Below are 21,483 nucleotides of genomic sequence, written 5' to 3'. Positions count from 1 at the left end.
TGTAACAGGGATGTAACAGGGATGTAACAGGGATGTAACAGGGGTGTAACAGGGATGTAACAGCTTCTAAGTCAAGTCTTGCTGTGCCTGGGCTGGGCTGAGTGGGGCAGGATGGGGCAGTGATTGAGGGCTTCCCCACAGCTTCTCTCTCTCCCCTTCAGGGCCTTTTAAGGACTGTGTTGGTTAAGGGTGGGCAGGTGTGGTAGCTGCATGGTTATAATCCAGCCCTTGGCAAGCAGAGGCAGGAGGTTCGGGAGTTCAAGGTCATCCTCAGATTCATAGCGAGTTTGAGGCCAGCCTGAGCTACATGAGAGAGACTCTGTCTCAGAAGGGGCACGCAGGGGCAAATAAGTATTTCCTAAGCTTTAGCTGTTCATCTCTACCCTGATTTATGCTGTATCATTACCAGCTATGGTTGTTGCCTTTAAGTCGAAATCATTTTAATTTTATTTTTAAGCCCAAAGTAAGCTTTTTAGAGAGAATTTAAGTAAGATCATAGCTGGCTAGGAGACCCTTTGGAACCCTTTATGTGGTAGAGTAAAATGGGTTTGCCCTTGGAAACTGGAGAAAACCGGCTAGGACATTTTTTTGCTTGTTCACACACATGTCCCCGTACTCCCCAGAGAGATTTCTCTGGTGACTGGATAGGAGTACCAAGTCCCTCTACCCAGCTCCAGTGCCATCCCGGGGTCCTGAGGACTTCAAAGGGAAGTGGGATGACCACTGTGCTCCAGGGCGGAGGGGAGAAGGGACCAACCTCAATGCCCTTGGGTGGCTGATCTCACCCCAACCTGAGACTCAGCAGGGACAGCAGGTATTAACTATGTATGGCTTTCTCGTGTCTCCCCCTAAACCCTCGCCCCAACCGGGCTCTGCAGGAGATAGCAGACACCCCCAGCGGAGACAAAACTTCCTTGGAGACGCGCTTCATGACCGTCCTGTGCACCCGTAGCTATCCCCACCTACGCAGAGGTGAGTCTGCCGAACCCCCTACCCCTTCCAGTGTGGCAGTGGGAGCCCCCACTGTGGCCCGAGCCTCACAACCTTCTGAGCAGAGCAGACCAGCCAAGTGCCTAACTCCTTCTCTTCAGTCCAGTAGTGGAGGGTTGGGGAACCCCAGAGCTCTGGCCTCTCCTCAGCCAGCTAAAGCAGATGGCGCACCTAGGATAAGGAATGACTAGCTAATTTCACCTCATAAGCACGCAGGGTTAAGGGTTCCGAGGTGTGCTGTCCTGAGCCACTGGGACAAAGCAGAGAGGAATGAGATGGTGCAGGACAGCCCACCACAGCGGTGTGCAGTGCCCATCCTGACGCTCCTTCCCACTGAGACTTTGTAGTCTCAGTGCTTTTCAACACTCGGTTGCTTTGTGCTTAACCCTGGATCGCCTAGATCCCAGTCCCCTACCTATCAGCTGTGTGGCGGAGCAGGTGACTGACTCTCTGCCTTGATCCCCTTATCTAAGATTGGTGTTTTAGTTGTACCTCTCATGGTTGCTAGGATACAAAACCCACAATAAACAAGTACGCGGTCTGTGCAGGGCATACAGAGCCTACTGGGTGTCACTTTGATTATTATATAGTAAGTTCCATCCAATCCTGTCAGAGAATAAGAGGGAACCCAGAGAGCAAGGCCTCCCTGGTGGTCTGGGCATCCTCTTACATGTCAGCCTGGGGTAATAGAGCTTGCCAAGGGCTGGAGCTATTGGCCAGACTTAAAGGCACTGGTGTGGCCTACTTGGCTCCAAGTCTTAGAGTAGCCCTAAGGCCAGAACCTGCCTGTCACCTGAGCCCTACCCAGTGCCCAGCATGTACTGTGGCCGGTTCCTGGGGCAGGTCAGGTAACCCTCCCCAGTGGCGTTCATCTCTCCCTCAATTCTCTTGGCCAGTCTTCCAGGAGTTCATCAAGAAGACCAACTATGACATAGAGCACGTCATCAAGAAGGAGATGTCTGGGGACGTCAAGGACGCATTTGTGGCCATTGGTAATTACCAGGCACCCGGGGGAGGGGCTGGGGCACTGCTGGGAATGTGGGCGGGTTCCCTAAAGGGACGTGGCTAAATACTACCTCAGATCACCTCCCCTGTCAAGGCGTGATTGTAAGGGGACAGCCTGAGGACATCTTCAAGGCTTTGGAGGCAGGGTGAGCATCCCAGGGTTAGGACCAGGACACAGAGAAGGGCAGTGCTCCACAGGACTAGAATGTGTTCGTATACATATATACCACACATGAGACATACTATATATGCACGCATGTGACTCATAGGACATGTATACATAGCAGGGTACACCTTGCATGTATACATGCAGGACATGCCTTAAACATATTCTCTCATACCTCAGCCTACCACTGAGCTACCTCCTTAGCCCAGAGACCTCGTCTCTGAGCTTCTTGCCTTTTAATTTTTTTGTTACGCTGTATTATTTATGTTGTGTGTGTACACATAAATACATGTGTACAGGTATGTGCACACCGTATCATGTGTGTGGAAGTCAGAAAACTTTAGAGAGTTGGTTCTCTCTACTTTGTGGATCTTGGGAATTGAACTCAGGTCCTTAGGTCAACGACCTTAGCCTGCTAAGCTACCTCATGGCCTGGAGGTCTTGAATTTGAGAAGGTCTCTTTCCCTGTTGGGTCTCATTTCTCCCTGTGTAGATATGGACACATACATAGCTAAGCATATCCTTGTATCATGTATATACCTGATCTTACCAGCAGGTGGCGATAGAAGGCTTTCAGATTCTCTATCAAGTGCAAAATGCATCTTGAATCTCAGGAATTCTTAAAAAAAAAAAAAAAAGTGGAGGAACGGAGTTTTAGATTAGATAAATGGAGGAGTTGCTTACAATAGCTCTTCACCACCTACAGTGAGGCAAGGCGATTGGAATCAGGGAAGCTGAGCAGGAACTGTCACTTGAGTGCTATATGCCCCAGGGCAGAACGCAGAACCTGTGTCAGCTTCTGCATATCTGCAGTAGGACATGAAAACTGGCTTTTCTACCCAGTCCTCAAGTGGCACAGAAGTTGTTACATACTCACACACGCCACACCCCACTCAGAATGTCTCTAGAATCTGAATCTCTACAGTGGAGTTTGGTTTTTGTTTTGTTTTTGTTTCCGTGTGTGTGTGTGTGTGTGTGTGTGTGTGTGTGTGTGTGTGTGTGTGTGTGTGTGTCTGGGTACCTGTAGGATCCAGAAGAAAAAGTCATATCCCCGGGAATAGGAGCTATAGGCAGTTGTAAGCGGCCCAAACTAAGTGCTGGGAACCTAACTTGGGTCCTCTGGAAGAGCAATAAGTGCTCTTACCCACTGAGCTATCTCTCCAGACCCTAAAGTTCAGTCTTTAACCATCTTCTCATGTGCTCTGAATGCCCTCAAAATTAACAGCCCTGTACCTGGCATCCATTAGGACTCAAACCCCAGTTAAATATTCTGCTGACCTCCGTCAGCGTCAGCGACAAGCTCCTTCACTGAGGGAGAGATTCAGCTCGTGACAGAAAGAGAGGTGGGCAGAGGGAGGAGAAAAGGAGCTTTGTGGAGGGGTCGTAAAGTGGCGCTGCTAAGCACAGATGGTTAGCAGTGACCTGCAGCCACTCAGGAGGCTGGTGGCAGTAAGTCAGTCGGAAGGTTGGTGACTGTAGTAGGGAAAGCCCTGCCCAGGGTCTGAGCACACAGCCTCTGACCAGTTGCCCTGCCTCTCTCTCTTCTCCCCTACAGTTCAGAGTGTCAAGAACAAGCCTCTCTTCTTTGCTGACAAACTGTACAAGTCCATGAAGGTATGGTATCTGACCCGCTTCTCAGCACTGGCTTTCCCAAACCTACAGGCACAGATGTGCACCCTCCCCCAGACAAGGGCGTCCGGCTGCTCTTTACCCCACCTTGATTATCAGCATCCTGCTTCTAATTGCTGTTGGCATCTAGTGGGAGTGCACAGAGATGTCAGTACCCAAGATGCTGTGTACAGGTAGATCCCTAAATCGATGAATGATCCACCTAGCTGCTTAAGAACTCACTACGTACCAAGCTCTGAGCCTTGTGTCCACCTCTCTGACCACAGATGACCCATGGCAGTTCTACGGGCCAGTGGTCACCCACTTAATTTCATAGAAGAACAAAGAGTGGCATAGGACAGTTAAACTTGGCCCATGGCTACACACCCAGAAAGTGCCAGAGCTGGAGGGAGAGGAGAGAGGGCCCTGGTGCTCACATATTCCAGATCCTGTGTTAGTCTCCTGGGACTTGTATAACAAGTTCCCACAAACTGAATGACACAAACATAATCTCTCATGGTTCTAAAATCAAGGCATTAGCAAGGTTGGCTCCTTCCCATCACTCTTCTGCTACCCCTCTCCTGCCTCCCGGAAGCTGCCAGAAACCCCTTCTGTGTCTTCGGTTTGGCTGCATCACTCCAGCCTCTGTCTTTTTAATTTCTTTTTTTAAAAATTTTTTTCATTTCTTTAATGTATGCGTGTTCTGCTGCATTTACAACTGCCTGCCTGAAGAGGGCATCAGTTTCCCCATATAGTTGGTTGTGAGCCACCATGTGGTTGCTGGGAATTGAACTCAGGACCTCTGGAAGAACAGCCAGTGCTCTTAACAGCTGAGCCATCTCACCAGCCACCCAGTCTCTGTCTTTGTGTTCATATGTGTGCCTGTGTCCCTTGCACTCCTTAGAGCCACTCGATGGGTTTAGGGCCCTAATCCAACATGACTTCGTTTTTAACTCATTGCAATGGTGCAATAATTAGCTTTCCATCTCTGTGGTACAATATCTGGGATGGGAAAGAAAAATCAACCTAAAAGAGGGAAGAAAGGATGTGGGCTCATAGTTTCGGAGCCTTCAGTCCAAGGCCTCCTGATCCATTTCTTGAGCCTGTGGTGATGCAGGATGTCATGGCAGGGCAGGTATGGCCGAGCATGCTACTTACTTACTTCCAGATAGCCTGGAGCAGAGAGGGACAAGGGACAAGGGACAGAGTACATCCTCTGACACCCCACCTCACTTCCTCCAGCCAGGCCTTCACCTTCACCACTTCCTAGCAATGCCATCAGATTGTATATTCATCAATGCACTGGCTCATCGAAGAAGTCAGAAACCTTAAGATCTGCTTCCCCAAATCTCTAGCTCTGAACACTGCACTGGGGGCCAAGCCTTCAATGCATGAATCGAATTTGGGAGGAGGCTACGTCATCCAAACCACAAGGCAAAAACTCTGTTCCAAGGTTACATTCTGAGGTGCCAGCTGGATGTGAGTTTTAGCAGGACCTACTCAGCCCACACAGGTCATCTGTGCCTGTCTGCCCAGTCCTCCACACAAGGGAGTTTGGTTGGCACTGTCTGTGGAAGACACTAAGGAATGGCCGCCTGCTCTGGGAAGGCAGAAGGGACAGGCAGGTGGGCATCTGCCGTAGTGTGACCTAGCTCTTCCCTTCCTTCCTGCTCCATGCATCTCTCCTTGGCTCCACCAGGGTGCTGGCACAGATGAGAAGACCCTCACCAGGGTGATGGTGTCTCGGAGTGAGATAGATCTGCTCAACATCCGGAGGGAATTCATTGAGAAATATGACAAGTCTCTACACCAAGCCATTGAGGTAAGGAAGGGGCTTCTCAGTGGGCTCTGAGATCACCTGCAAATGTTGAGTGAAGGGAGACCTGCCTCATTGGCTTGGCTATGAAAATATCTCTTTTTCGGGAGGCAGAGGCAGGCGGGATTTCTGAGGTCGAGGCCAGCCTGGTCTACAAAGTGAGTTCCAGGACAGCCAGGGCTACACAGAGAAAACCTGTCTCAAAAAAAAAAAAAAATATCTCTTTTAATTTATGTATATGTGTGTTTGCCTGCATGAATGTCTGGTGCATGCCGGGTACTCACAGTTCAGACAGTTGTGAGTTGCCATGTGGGTGCAAGGAACCGAACCTGGGTCCTCTGCAAGAGCAGCCAGTGCTCTTAACTGCTTAGCCACCTCTCGTGAGCCCCTTGTGATTTTTTTTCATTTCTGAGGTTTGTTTGTTTGTTTGTTTGTTTGTTTGGGTTTCTTGAGGCAGGGTTTCTCTGTGTAACTCACTCTATAGACCAGGCTGGCCTCAAACTGCCTCTGCCTCTTAAGATCTGGGATTAAAGACATGTGCTACCACCACCCAGCCCCTCACGATTTCTTATTTGGAAACAATTGCCTGGTTTTTACTTTTTATTTTTATTTTATGTGTATGGTTGTTTTGCTTGCTTGCTTGCATATATGCATGTCTGGTGCCCATGAAGGCCAGAGGAGGGAGTCAGATCCCCCTAGTACCTTGGTATGATGGTTCTGAGCTCTGTTCATCGAACCCAGATAGATCTTCTGAAATAACAGCCATCGTTCTTAACTACCAAGCCATCTCTCCAGCCCCTGGCTTTTACTTTTTGTAATTTTATTGTAGTGTAGTCTACGGACCCGTGAGGAGGTAACAGGTTACCAACACTAACTGTGGTGCCAGCCATACTATTTAGTTTACACAACACAGACCTAGCCTTTTTAAAGAACACACATCAATTATATATATATATTGGTAGTGGAGACTGGAACAAGTATGCTAAGTGTCCATTCTACCATGGAGCCATAACACCCGCCCTCCTGAAGAAATTTCTTATTTAGCTGGGTGGTGATGCTGCATCCAGAGTCTTGGGAGGCAGAGACAGTCTTTTAAGGCCAGCCTGGTCTACAAAGTGAGTTCCAGGACAGCCAGGGCTACACAGAGAAACCCTGTCTCGAAAAACCAAAAAAAAAAAAAAAAAAGAAAGAAAAAAAAAGACATTTCGAGACAGGGTTACTAAGAGTGCCCTAATCTGGCCTTAAATTCACTGTGTAGCCCAAGCTAGCCTTAAATTCACTGTGGAGCCCAAGCTAGCCTTAAATTCACTGTGGAGCCCAAGCTAGCCTTAAATTCACTGTGGAGCCCAGACTGACATTGAACTTGCCATCCTCCTGTCTCCACCTCCTCCTTGCTGGGGTTACAGGTGCGTACCTTGTCTGTGCAGTGCTAGGAATCAAACTCAGGGCTTCACACTTAGTAGGCAAGCAACCTACTAGCTGAGCCACATCCCTAGCCCCTCTCTTAAAGCTTCTGCTTGCTTATTTTGTGTAGAGCTCTGAGTTGAAGCTGTAGCATATACCGCCACTGAGCTCTGTTCCCAACTCAGCACTTTCCAAGTAACCAGGTCTCAACAGCAGAGGTCAGTCAAGGTCATCGTGACTAGTGAGTGAGTTGGAGGCCAACCTGGGCTACATGAGACCTCGTCTCCAAAACCAAAAAATAGTATAAGTAATAGACGCTCCTTCTAAATGGGGATATGCGCCTTTGGAGAGAGTCTCGCTCCCCGGCTTGACTGCAGACAGACCCTTGTGATGTGTCAGAGTAAGTGATGCTTACCAGCTTTTCCGCTGACCTGGGCCTTGGTTCAGTGGCTCTCTCCCTGATGGTGGCCATTTATCAGTTGACACCAAGGGCTGGGGAACATGCCTGGCTCCCTAGGGCAAGATGGAGGTCTCAGGCCCTTCTGTGAGAAGCTGGGGTGGCACAATGGAGTCTGAACTGCCCCCATAAGGAGAGGAGGCACTGATGCCTAGCCGCTCAGCAGGGTCTGACCCTCAAGGGCAGACTCCTGGGCGGGGTGGGGGGGGCTGGTCACAAGTGTGTCTGGAGAGGTCTCTCTGGCCTTGACACAGCAGCTGTGTCGGGGACTGAGATGCTGAGTGTCACGTCTAGGCCAGTGGCTGCTAGTAGAATGCTGGGATATGGATCACTTTCTCACTCTGCTCTCTCTCTCCTCTCTGCCTTGCCAGGGTGACACCTCTGGAGACTTCATGAAGGCTCTGCTATCTCTCTGTGGCGGAGAGGACTAAAGCTCCTGACCCCAGAGGGCCCCCTCTGCCAAGCAGTGGCCAACTGCACCAGCCACCGCCGCCATGACCTGACCAAGCCATTGCTCCAGCTTCAGGGTCTAAGGAAGAAGCAAGGGGTGGAGTTGGACTGTCCATCCAGCTGGGGCGCTCTCTAGCCATTGAGGGTCCCAGGCGGTCCCTTCTGTTATCCCTCCCGCTCATGGCTAAGTGGCTGGTGAACCACAGCCATATGTGCATTTGACTCTGATGCCCCTCTACCTGCTACTCTGCCCGCCCTAGTTTCCATCCCTCCACGTAATCCCTGCCTGACTTGAGCTTTGTCACATCTCAAAACATACCAAACCTCTGTCTATGAAATGAGTGATGTGTGTGCTTTGAAGGGCGGGCTGTGGTACCTGGTGCCAGACAAACGTTCTAGGATAATAGAGATGACAGATTAATCTGACAGACGGGTGATCTTCCCCGGCTGTCACTGTCCAATCTGATAAAAGTAGCAAGCTAGGAATTTCCTCGTCTAGGTTTCATTTTGTATCTGACACCCTTGGCCTCAGACCTTGGACCCATCCCTTCCCTTCCCTAGACTCAGTTTTGGTGTCTACAAAACAAGACACCAAGATAGCTTGGCTTCCCTTCTATCACCTTCAGGACTGAGCGGGTAGCTCAACCCCTTGAACTGTATTCATTCTTTTAAAAGGGAAGAAACAGGGCGAGGCAGATAGGTCACTTAAGCAAGTCCTGCACAAGCATGAGGACCTGAATTCAATCTCCAGAACCCATACAGGCCGGGCATGGTGACACACCCCTTTAATATTGGCACTAAGGAGGCACGGAGACAAGGCCAGCTTGGTCTATATATTGAGTTCAGACCAGGCAGGGAATCTATGGCAAGATCCTGTGTGAGAGCGAACATATAAAACCCAAAAAAACCTACGTATTTATAATCCCAGTATTGGGAGGATGGAGACAGATCCATGAGACTCAGTGGCCAGCCGGTCAGACAGGCTAAATCACTGAGTTCTGGGTTCAGTGAGAACCTCAGAAATAAGTCAGAAATAAGTCAGATGGCTCCTCGGGAATGACACCCCAAGGCCCCCACACATGTTCACTACTCCCTTGTTCACACACACAAGAAAACTCGGAGGCATGCAGTCATTTGCAGCAAGAGCCTCTCTGTGTGCAGCCTACATTTCCCTTTAAGGCTGTGTTTCACCTGCTCGTGAGTGAGCTCTGTCTTCACCTCCTCCTGCTTCTAGGGAACCGGCCTCAAGCCTGGGAAGTCCCAGCCTCCCTATGACTCAGGTTCCCCAACCCTTGCTGCCTGGACCCCCATTATAAGCAACCCCGCACTTCTCTGATCGCCTCAAGGGCACAGTAGATTGTCTTCTGGAGAGGCGAGTGGAGGTGGGCCAGGAGGCTCCACGGCGGCTCCTCTGTCCATCTTCCCACAGACACTTGCTATAGAGGCGGAGATAACCTGATCCTCCTGCCTCTGAGGGGTGGATTGCAGGCACGGACCACCAACTCCCACAAGCTATACTTGGACTTCCTGTTGTGCTGCGCTGTACTTGGATCTGAGATTTTCCAGGGCCTGTGATGGGAAACTGTGGCCCCGCCCTCTCAGCGGGCTCTGTCCCTCAGAGGACCCCGCCCCTCAGAGGGCCCCGCCCCCTCAGAGGGCCCATCCAGATTATTGCACTTACTTATAGTAGAAGCTGTCCATGGAGACAGTTGGGAGATCCTGGGTGTGGTCATTCCCTCACTGGGGGACCTTGCAGCTGTTATTCACTGACTTCACTGGGCCTCAGTTTCCCTATTTGTATAGCAAAGGGTTGGACATGTTGAATGAGAGAGGAGGTCTCACACGCTAATCACAAAAGCTGTGGGGATCAGGAGTGAAAACAGCTAAGCCCCGTGGATTCTTGTTGTACAGAAGTCAGCCATTATGAATCTGAAGCAGCTTGCTCATCAATGCATCACTCATTTATTCATTCATTCATTCATGAGCATGTACTTACTGATACCTGCTGTGTGGTAGGTGCTAGAGCTACGAACAGTGATGGTTCTAATCCTTATAGGGCATCAATGAATGCCTCTTCTGCCTGATTCTCTCCACGAGAGCATTAGAGATTGCTCTTGTGGACCCCAGTTCAAGACACAAAATGGATAGGGGTTAAAGGAGAATGACAACCGTTCAAACCACCCCTGTCCCCAAGTGGGAGATGGGGAGGATTGCTTTAAGGTTCTAGGTGCAGAAGGGCCTCAGAAATTCTCACCTCCCTCAGTGACAGGTGAGGTGGCCATCACTAATACAGAAAGGAAATACTTGGCCATCACAGCAGTTAGAACGGGAACTCCACAGTCCCTCAACGGTCTAGGGTCCTAATAAACACCCGTAGCCTGTAGCATCTGGGTCACCCTTTGAGATGGGCTTTGAGGCTGGAGTCCCCTCCCCTCCAAATCCTCAGTGCTCGTTTTTGATGTTTGTTTTTATTTTATGTGTTGAGGGAGTGCCTACATGTCTGTGTGTGCATCATATATGTGCCTGGTACCTACAGAGACCAGAGAGGACATTGGGTCCCCTGGAGCTGAAGTTACTGTGTACGGAGAACCAAATCCAGGTCCTCTGTAAGAGCCCTAAGTGCTGTCTCTCTAGCCCATTTGTTTTTTAAAACAGGGTCTTATGTAGCTAGCACAGGCTAGCCTCAAACTCTCTACGTACATAACTTAAGAATGACCTTGAACTTCCCATCCTCCTGCCTCTGCCTCCCAGGTACAGGCAGATCCCACCATATGCGGTTTATGGCATGCTAAAGCTGGAACCCAGAGCTTTATGCCTGCTAGGCAAGCACTCTGCCAACTAGCTGGCATGCCCACATCCCTGGACCACACATTCTCCCTTCAGGAAAGTTATTTTTGCGGAAGCCGTGGTCTTTGGGACCAAAAGGAAACACCTGAAGGAAGTGGCAGCTTGGAGGGGACTTGCCCTGACCAGAGAGCAGAGCCCGGTATCTGCTTGCACTTCTGCTAACAGACAGCAGTGAGGTAGCTGTTGGCCGCTTTGGAATTCCTGATGTTTTCTTGTCCCAGTCCAGTTGGGGCCAGAGTTGAAGCCATAACAAGTCCTGCTGGAGAATCTTTACCCAAGCAGCCATTGCTTTCTTTGCAGGACTCACCTGTTACAATAAGGCAACTGAGGTAAGTTTCTGACTGGTAGGATGGCTTGCCTGAAGACTACATCACAGCAGGACTGCCAGAGGAAAACTTCCTCGTTTCGCATGAAGGGAGGCTACAGGGAAATTCTAGCTATACCACAGCTTCCATCTTGGGCTGCAGGCGTGGGTTCAAGTCCCAGTCAACCACTAGCAACAGCGAATTCACTGACCTTCCTTTGCTGTGTTTTCCTTCTCTCAGGGGAGGGGGGGGGCAGCAAAGGTGTGTCTACCTCAGAGTATGAAGTTAAACCAATGTGTGAACATCTCCGAGAGTACTGTCCAGGCCAGAACATCAACTCCACGACATCAGCTCTTCACTGCTAATAATTGACATGCTCAGAGGGAGCCTCAACAGCTCGTGGGGCCTACTGTGTCCCTCCCTACACCAGTGCCTCTCAACTTGTGGTTTGAGACCCCTTTGACAAACCTCTTCATCTCCAAAAATATTTACATTACAATTCAGATTCATAACAGCAGCAAAATTATAGTTACGAAGTAGCAACATAAAAATAATTTTATGGTTGGGAGGGTGTCACCACAACACGAGGAACTGCATTAAGGGATCATAGCATTAGGAAGGTTGAGAACCACTGTGTTACACTGTGCCCCACCCTCCGAGGGCTGAGTGGAGAAAAATTATTACTAGAGAGACTGGCGGTATAGCTCAGTGATTAGGATGTTGACCTGGGACACACAAAATGCCTGGGCTCAATCCCCAGGATGTGGGAGGCAGACCTGGGTTCAGGGTCCAGGATTGGAGAGATGCTTCAGTCAGTGAAGTGCTTGCTACATTAGCATGAGGACCTGAGTTTGGATCCCCCCCGCACCCACATTAAAAAAAAAGAAAACAGACAGACAGACAGACAGACAGACAGACAGACATAGAGAAAGAAAAGCCTGGTGTGGCAATGTGAGGGTTGGAGGTGGAGACTGGGGCATCCCTGGGGCTGGCTGGCTGGGCTGGCTGGATCCATGAACTCCATATGCAGCAAGAGCCTCTGTCTCCTGTAAGAAGGGAAGAGAGTGAAGCAGCAAAACCCTGTCTCAAGAGGGGGTGGGGGGCTGGTGTGGAGGGGGGAAGACAAATGAGAGGGAGGGGTGAGGAGAAGAAAGACACACCTGCTATGAATTCAAGAAAGAAGGGATGGAGACAGGAAGCCAGGGATCAGTCTACCTGGAACCTAGAGGTGGGCCAGGGTTGGGGGGGGGGGGGGGAGGGGATGAGGTGGGCAGGAGGGGCTTTTGAAGGCAGAGCATGTGGCTAGAGTCCTCATAGAGGTCATACCACAACCTGTGTAAGGACAAGTCCCAACTATCAGGCAGCGGGCCCCTCCCCCAGGCCCAGCTGCTCTCAGAAGCTTCCGGCACATGCATTTCCTCCCTTGGACGGTCCCACCCCTTCCTCTCCGCTATCACCATCTGTCAGCGATGCTGCCAGCTAGAGTAAAAACCCCTCCCTGGCACCTAGCAAAAGAGCCCTGGACTTTGACCTGGGAGGGCCCAGGGGAAGAGGAAAGGGACACTCCGTCCCGTTCCCTCACTTTCCCATATATACCCACGTCCTAATCCCCACGGGGCATACAGAAAGCCAGATCACTGCCAGCCATGCCGCCCAGGGACAGACCAAAGAGAGCCAGAGTCAGATGCATGCTCAGCTCATTGTTGACCACATAAAGAAAAAAAATGAATCGATTAGGCCCACAAGTACAGCAGAAGTACATCATCCCTGGCCACATGGGAAACACCTAGCCCAGCCCTCCAAAGTTGTTACACACACACACACACACACACACACACACACACACACTGACATGCTCACCCATCCTTGCTGTATCATCTTAGTGAACCATGTCCAACTTCTGGTCCTGGGGATCTGCCTGATTGTGTGCAAGTTCTACTGAGAGACACTTAGGCTCCGTGTGGTGCCCAATAGCTGGGGATTGCTCTCTGTCCTACCAGGTCAGCCCCCTGGGGAGCCAGGTGATGTGTGGGCCCAAACCTAAGAAAGGAATGGAGAGCCCGGGCATGGTGGCGCACGCCTTTGATCCCAGCACTTGGGAGGCAGAGGCAGGTGGATTTCTGAGTTCGAGGCCAGCCTGGTCTACAAAGTGAGTTCCAGGACAGCCAGGGCTATACAGAGAAACCCTGTCTCGAAAAACCAAAAATAAATAAATAAATAAATAAATAAATAAATAAATAAATAAAAATAAAGGAATGGAGACCTGGGTAAGGTTTCCCTTCACAAGGAGGCCTAAGACCCCAGGTGAGAGACTTACAGAGACCAGAGAAATGCTCCCATTGTAGACACTATGTCAGAAGTGGTCCAGGAGGGGTTAACAGTGCCTACTGGTCTTTGAAAGCTCCCACAGGGCCTATAAAATAGAACATGCTGGGATTTGCCCAAGGTGAGTCAAGGTCACTACCTGCCTCATGTCTCTGGGCTGTTCCCAAGATAAAATTCCCCAGTGAGTGAGCTGAAAACCTAAAATGAAACTGCTAGTCCTTCTCGGACTCTGAGCCTCATCGCTGTCACCTTCTTCAGCAGTGGCAGCAAATGTATGGTCATGTTCATCATCATGGTCACTCTCCCCATGGTCTCCAAGGAAGTGTAGTAGGATACACTTTAGCTTAGGTAAGGACTGGCTCACTACCACCCCCCTCCCCCCAGTCTTCAGGGAAGATACTACAAAGACAATGAGGTGAAGATTTCCAACGAGCCTTGCAGGGTGCTGGACCCCTAGGGATAGCCAGGCCCTATACCCTCTCCAACCTTCCCAGGAGTCTCAGTCTCTCTCTCTCTCTCTCTCTCTCTCTCTCTCTCTCTCTCTCTCTCTCTCTCTCTCTCCCATTCTGAAGTCCAGGCTTATGGGAGCTGGTTATTTACATAGACATGCGACCTCGTTGGGGAATTTCCCCAGACACCAGGCTTCCTTTCTGAGGTTAAGCCACCTCATCGCACTGCTCCTTCCTCTCCCATGTACCCCAGCCACCCTCAGGCTGCAGCCCCTGCCATCTGGCAGGTGTAGGTCCCCGGCACACAGATTTAGTCTCAAGTCTTTGACCTAGGAACGTGCCCAAGGACCTGGGGCAAGGATATCAAGGGACTACACACTTGAGAAGACAATGGACAGGAGCCCCAGCTACCTCCTCAACAGCCCTCTGCCTCACCCTGGGTCCTCACCCTCCCCTTCATGAGCCTCAGCCTTCTGCCCAGTGAGAACGTTGGTAAGGACACTCTGATTCTTTGCTCCAGACCCGATGGGCTAAGAAGCCACTTCCTTTGACAGCACAGCCTTGCGACATCTGTTCTTGGATCCTCCTCCTTTAACAAAACATCTTTCAACACACCCCCTTTGTGTCTGTTTCCTTGGAAAGCACCGCTTTGCAAAACTCATCCCTGAATCCCAGTTTTCAAATCCCGACAGGATTACACACACCCCATTTCCTCGAAATGACTTTGAGTTTTAGTTTTTCCTTTATATATCCAGTCTCTGACCTCAATCTGAGATGGTATTTCCCCGAGTACAAAAAAAATGAACAAAGATGGGAGATCAGGGTACTTCAACCACGAGTTTCTGGGACTCCTGCATCAGAATATACAATTAAAGGGGTGCTTCCAGAGCTGGGGGGTGTGGCTCAGTTCATTGGCTACTTGCTCAGCATTCATGAAGCCTTTGGCTGGATCCCAGCACTACCTAAACCAGGTGAGCCAGGTGATTCACACACTGGCAATCCTGGCACTTAAGATGTCAAGACAGGAGGACCAGGAGCTGAAGGTCATTTTGGCTATACAGAGAATTCAAAGCCAGCCTGGAATACAAAAGGCTGTCTGAGAGAGAGGGAGAGAGAGAGAGAGAGAGAGAGAGAGAGAGAGAGAGAGAGAGAGAGAGAGAGAGAAAGACAGACAGACAGACAGAGACAGAGAGACAGAGACAGAGAGCAATGATTATACACAGGCCTGGATAATCTAGAAGAATGTTGAAGCTGAGCAGTCCCTTAACCAATCATCTCTTTTATGAACTCCGCCCCATTATGTTCTATGTATGCACATATACTATTCCTAGGTTTCTTTCTCCCTTCCTTCCTTCCTTCCTTCCTTCCTTCCTTCCTTCCTTCCTTCCTTTCCTTTCCTTCTTTCTTTTATGTTTTTCCTTTTTTCGTTTTTTTCGAGACAGGGTTTCTCTGTGTAACCCTGCCTGTCCTGGAACTCACTCTGTACACCAGGCTGGCCTTGAACTCAGAAATCCGCCTGCCTCTGCCTCCCAAGTGCTGGGATTAAAGGCGTGTGCCACCACTCCCCAGCTATTCCTAGGTTTCTAAAAACATCAAGAAACCTTTTTGGGGGTGGGAGGAGGAAGGTGAGAGACAGAGACTGGCTCAGTCATGGGTGAGTCAGACACAACTGTAGGTCTGGCACACAGCAGGTACATGGGTGCATGCAGACTCAACTAGGATTTGGATATCTGTCCATCTGTTCAGAGTCTGGAAAAAGTTTGCTTGCAGTCCCCTGGGCAGCTCCCAGTGGAGGGGGGAATACTATGTGGATTGGATTTGAGTGGTGGCTCTGTCCCTAGCCAGATTTCTTTCTCAAGACACACCTGATGCTCTCTCTCTCTCTCTCTCTCTCTCTCTCTGGCACCTACTGAATCAGTTCATTTCCAACCTCAACAATGTCTCATTAGGGCTTTAGATGTAGCTCAGTTGATACAGTGCTTGCCTTTCCTTCATGAGGACCTGGGTCCTGTCCCCAGCGCCGCATGAAACTGGATGTGAGAAAAAATAAAACTGGGCATGGTGGTGCATGTCTGAAACCCCAGCCTTGTAGACAAGAGGATTGGATCACAAATTCAAGATTATCTCCCACTACATAGTGAGTTTTTGGGCCAGCGTGGGCTATTTAGGTTCTTATCTCAGGAGACAGACCTGTCCTTTAAGTAAATGAGAGCCAACCCAACTAGGTAGCAGGTCCCCTTTGGGACTGTTTGTTCTCCATTGCTATTGAGAATACATGGGACTTAGAACTTGGTGGCACTCCCCTCCCCACTGAGGAACAAACACACTCACCCCAGATGGGCACCAGACCAGTGAGTATCAGCGAGCGTATGATTCTGTTCTAGAAACTGTTATCCCAGTTCTGATAAGAATGTTAGCTGGACATGGGTAATCCCAGCACAAAGAAGACAGAGGCTGGTGGATTTCTGTAAGTTCAAGATCTGTCTGATCTATATAGTGAGTTCTAGGATAGCCAAAGCCACACAGCAAGATCCTGTCTCAATAAATAAATAAATAAATAAATAAATAATAAACAAGCAAACAAACAAACAAATAGGTTTGCCAGCTGCCACGGGTCTTTTCAAAGCTTTGGATCTAATGGTTGGGCGACTCCACCAAGCAAGAACCACTCTTATTCTCCATGGCAATATGACTGCTTGACTCAGTTTGGTTCTTGGTTGTTGTGATAAAACACTTTCTAGAAGCAATTCACAGAGGAAACGGTTTATTTGGCTTACCTACTCGGATTGATCACAGTCCCTCATTGAGGGAAGTCAGGACAGGAACCTAGAGACAGGAACTGAAGCAAAGAACATGGAGAAGTGCTACTTACTGGCTCTCTCCTTCTGGCCTGATACTTTGTTTCCGGACACCACCCAGGAGCACCTGCCCAAGGGTGGCAGCATCCACAATGAGCTGAGCCTTCCCACATCAATCAAGAAAATGCCCCGTAGAGAGGCCCCCATAGACCTGTCCCATAGAGGCAAATCCTCAACCAAGGTTCTCTTCCCCTAGGAAATCTCCTAAGACTCTGGTTTGGGTCAAGTTGACTACCTATGTATAAACAGACAATTCTCACTCTGAGATCTGAAAACTCGTCTCAGAGAGCTTGGGTCTCTCAAACTCTCCTAATCCCCAGGCGAGCCCTAGCATCGTACTTAAAATTCTCCTTCTAGGCTCTACCGGGCAGAGTCTGATTCAGTGGGTTTCTGGAAAGGCAGAGAAACCTGTCTAATGCCAGGCTCAGTCCTAAGGGCAGGAGGAGCTCTGTCTTTCAGGAACGTTCAACAGAACTGGTGACCAAGCAAGCACGAATACATGAGCCTGCGGGGACATTAGATCTTTAAACTATGACCCCAAACTACTACCATCTCATCTCACAACATGTACATTACATTCAGTCCATCTCCAAGGGTTCCCTACAGTCTTGGTAATGCCAGCATTATCTGAAGTTCTAATGCAAACTCAGGAACTCAAGGCAAACCCTTAGCTATGAGCCCCTGAGAATCAAAGAGAACATTACATGCTTCCAATATACAATAACAAGGAGCAGGCATTTCTCATGTCTCCGTGTGTTAGCTAGATGCCTGGTAAGTGCTCTCTTCTGAAGGAAAAGAAATCTTTCAATAAATATACTCTTTTACAATCCTAGTCCGGGCTAAGAGGAGTTTGGGCAACAGCTCAGGAACCCTCAAAGCTTCGTTTCTAGTACCCCAGTACAAAGTGTCTAGCTCTTTTATTATTATTGTTTGTTTGTTTGTTTGTTTGAGACAAGGTTTCCCTGTGTAGCCCTGATTGTCCCTGGAACTCACTCTGTAGACCAGGCTGGCCTCCAACTCAGAGATCTGCCTGCCTCTGCCTCCCGCGTGCTGGGATTCAAGGCGTGCGCCATTCAGAAACAACTTTCTTAGCCCCAACTTTACATGGGGTTTTCTGTCTAAACTACAACCTTTAAAAGTCTTTCTACCCTATTTGTCACCATAAACTTGACTAAAAGCAGCTAGCAATAACTGCACCATAGCCTGAACGCTGAGTTCTGTCACATACATGAGTCAACCCATCTTTACACTCAGTCTCATTTGAAGTCTCAGGACTTGTGTGGGTAAAATGTAGAAAAGTTCTTTCTTTTTCAGATGTTATACGAATTGCCTGTTGCAGGATCACAAAGTGAACTGCAAGATTATATTATTTACTGGGGAAAAAAAAAACAAAAGCAAAACAAAAACAAAAACAAAAACCCGTTTCCTGTTGTGGTGTGGCTCAGCCCTTAACACACACCTTTAATCCCAAACAATGAAAGTAAAGCTAGTTTGTAGAAGGAAGCACCCGTGTTTAAAGTGATGTCTAATTGAGTGGCAGACAAAGGGACAAATCAGAGAAAGATTTGACAGAACAGAATCTGCCCTACTCTTGTAACAGAGAGGAGTTGGAGACAGAACAGCTGAGCTGAACCAGCCACAAAAATTCAGAAAGAGCTAGAAAGGCTGAACTTGCTCAGCAGCAAGCTTTAGAGGCTCAAAACATTCCAGGTCTAGATAAAATTGTACGGAGGCTAGAAGCTTCCAGGAATTGGCTTAGGTTAACAGACAGAGGCAGTAAGTCTCAGAAATGATCATTATCACAAGATAATAAATAATACTTCTTTTTTTAAAAAAAAATTTATTTATTATATGTAAGTACACTGCAGCTGTCTTCAGAGACTCCAGAAGAGAGCATCAGATTTCGTTACAGATGGTTGTGAGCCACCATGTGGTTGCTGGGATTTGAACTCAGGACCTCTGGAAGAGCAGTCGGCACTCTTAACCTCTGAGCCATCTCACCAGCCCCCATAAATAATACTTCTACAATGGCCTCTAATCTAGTCCACAACAGAGACCTAATGAAACCTCGTGAGGCTGGCCCTCACTGTGTTCCCATTAGTATTCAGGGTTTCTGGGCTTCATCAGGATTGTTCATTAAGCTCTGCTCATTGCATCCTAGGCTTTCTTTAGCCTACATCCCTGACCTCTCCTGAATTCTTTCTGCAAAGGTTCCAAAGGTGTAAGAACCACACTTAAGCTTATAGCATGAATCCACTCTCGTTTGGTATTAATCTCTATTATTTTTCTTCATACCTGAGATGAACAACTTAAGGGAGGAAGGCCTTCCTTCTGAAGGTGATCTCAGAGATTTTTTGGTTTGGTTTGGTTTTGGTTTTTTTGAGACAGGGTTTCTCTGTGTACCCCCTGGGTGTCCCTGGAACTCACTCTGTAGACTGGGCTGCCCTTGAACTCAGAGATTTGCCTGTCTCTGCCTCCCAAGTACTGGAGTTAAAGGCTTACACCTCTACGCCTGGCTGATTTCAGAAATTTTAGTTCACAGTCCTTGACTCTGTTAGTTCTGGGCCTGTGATGAGGCGGAGCATACTGGAGGAAGAAACATGTGGAGAAGGCAGTTCACCTCACTGCAGACTGGAAGCAGGGAGCCACAGGACAGATGGACAGATGGACCAGGTTTGACCTTCACAGTGATCTACTTCCTCCAACTAGGCTCCACCTCCTCAGATTCTTCTAAAATAGTGCCACTGGATACCAAGCACTCAACAAAAGGGCCTGTGCGAGTATTTTATATATTCAAATGGGGTTTATTAAATGCAACTTGCTGTCTGTCTGTCTGTTTTGAGGCAGGGCCTCATTAAGCAGAGCTGGCTAGCCTGGAACTCACAGAGATCTGCCTGCCCCCACTGCCTGAGTGCTGAGATTAAAGGTGGGCACCACCACACTTGGATATGTTGGTTATTAATTATGTGTGTACATGTGTGTCTGTGTGGTATGTGCACTTGAGTGCAGGTGCCCCGGGAGGCTAGGGGAGAGTGTTATTGCATCCCTAGGAGCTGGAGTTACAGTGGTTGTGATGTGAGTGGGGGCTGGGAACTGAGTATGAGTCCTTTGTAAGAGCAACAAGTGCTCTTGACTTCGGAGCGTTTCTCTGGGCCCTCACCTGTCTTTTGAGTTCTATCATGTCCTCTCTCCCAGTGAGGATAGAAGACATTATAGCCAACCCTTGGTGTCCATGGGGAATCAGTTACCTCCTTAGATATTAAAATCATAATCTACTACTCACATCCTCCTGGGTACCAAACCACCCTGGGTCCCTGACTATTCCTAGCACGGTGTCAATGTTATGTAAAAGGTTGTTACACAGTACTGTGGTAGGATGACAAACAAATCTGCACATGTGCAGCAGACAAGCAAATTTTCTTCCTGCATAGTTTTCATTTGAATTTATTTGAATCCACAGGTGCAGGACCCATGGATACTAGCTACGCTGGAGTGGGAACCCCAGCTGTGCCTCTTATTCGTGGGTGTCTTTGATCCTCTGGAAGCCTCAGAAGGGTTCTTACTAGAGTTCTTAGGAGGTGTTTGAGAAACAAGGTTCATCACTTCATAACAAGAATCCTTGGGCTGGAGAGGTGGCTCAGGAGTTAAGAGCACTTCCAGAGGTCCTGAGTTCAATTCCTAGCAACCCCATGGTGGCTCACAACCATCTGTAATGGGATCTGATGCCTTCTTCTGGCATGCAGGTGTACATGCAGATAGAGCACACACACACACACACACACACACACACTATATATATATATATATATATATATATATATATATATATATATATATAATAAATCTTAAAAGAGAGAGAGAAAAACCTCAGAGAAGTGAAACTGAGGCAGCTTTTTGTTTGTGTTTGTTTAGTTTTAACTTGCAAAGTCTGGAGCCAGCCTGAAGAAGCCAGTGGGGGGAAGCTGGCTAGCATGACAACGTGGTGCAAAATAGTGGGTTTTATATTCCTGATCGCATTTCTCTGACACCTGATTTCCTCACTGGCAGAGTTCTTCAAGGAAGTATGATCTCTCCTGTATCCAGTATTACCCACTCTCTAAATTCCCTATCCTACAGGTTCAGGACATAAAACTTTATCTCATGCATACTCTGGATTTCCAGAGTCCCTCTTTTTCTGATATGTGGCCAGGGTCCTGTAGCAGAGGCCCCTGTTTGTAACTTTTCCAACCTAGGATGAACCGAGAGTGTCTACCCAGTTAGGAAAGACAGGGGTCTAGGGCTGTTAGCGATTTGTGATTCATTAATGAGCTTTCAATGCACCTCATACTAGAAATGGACCATAATGAATTCTTTTTCACAGAGACACATGAAATAATTCATTTAAAAGAGTCTAAAGCTGGACATGGTAGCACTTGCCTATAATCCCAGCTCTTGGGAGGTGGAGTAAGAGGATCAGGAACCAAGGCTATCCTTGGCACATAGGGAGTTAGAGGCCAGCCTGGACTAGGTGAGACTCTATGGAGTTGGGGAGGGAGCCACTAGTGATAGTGTCTCCTGACCCCCTGGCCATCTTGCTTTTTCTTTCTTTACATTTTCAGACATCCTTGGGTGTCTGCGTGGAATGTTCCTCCATTTGTGGGTATCTAGCTTGATTCCTACACATTATAGAAGAAAAAAGCTGAGGAGCGAAGAGGGGAAGGGACTTGCCTGGGGCCACATGTCAAAGCCAGGACTCAAACTCAGCTCTTCACATGTCCTCAACCCAAGCACAGCCTGAAAGGGATGGGAAAATTCAGGCTGGAA

General features: G+C 48.7%; 1 protein-coding gene across 2 annotated transcripts in view; it reads left to right on the top strand.

Moving 5' to 3' along the window:
• The window catches only part of Anxa6 (annexin A6), a 55,789-nt gene extending 47,467 nt beyond the window's left edge, over nt 1-8,322 (top strand). The window contains exons 21-25 of one of the 2 annotated variants that reach the window (XM_021213636.1): nt 879-972; nt 1,887-1,982; nt 3,717-3,775; nt 5,469-5,591; nt 7,818-8,322. In XM_021213636.1, coding sequence (XP_021069295.1) covers nt 879-972; nt 1,887-1,982; nt 3,717-3,775; nt 5,469-5,591; nt 7,818-7,877 — 432 coding nt within the window. In that variant the 3' untranslated portion in view covers nt 7,878-8,322. The remainder of the gene's footprint in view (nt 1-878; nt 973-1,886; nt 1,983-3,716; nt 3,776-5,468; nt 5,592-7,817) is intronic. The other variant, XM_021213635.1, reaches the window with a different exon arrangement.
• Nucleotides 8,323-21,483: the final 13,161 nt, after the last annotated feature.

This window comes from Mus pahari, chromosome 14 (genome assembly GCF_900095145.1).
Source record: "Mus pahari chromosome 14, PAHARI_EIJ_v1.1, whole genome shotgun sequence".
Lineage (NCBI taxonomy): Eukaryota > Metazoa > Chordata > Mammalia > Rodentia > Muridae > Mus > Mus pahari.
This window is presented reverse-complemented; position numbering and strand designations above follow the sequence as displayed.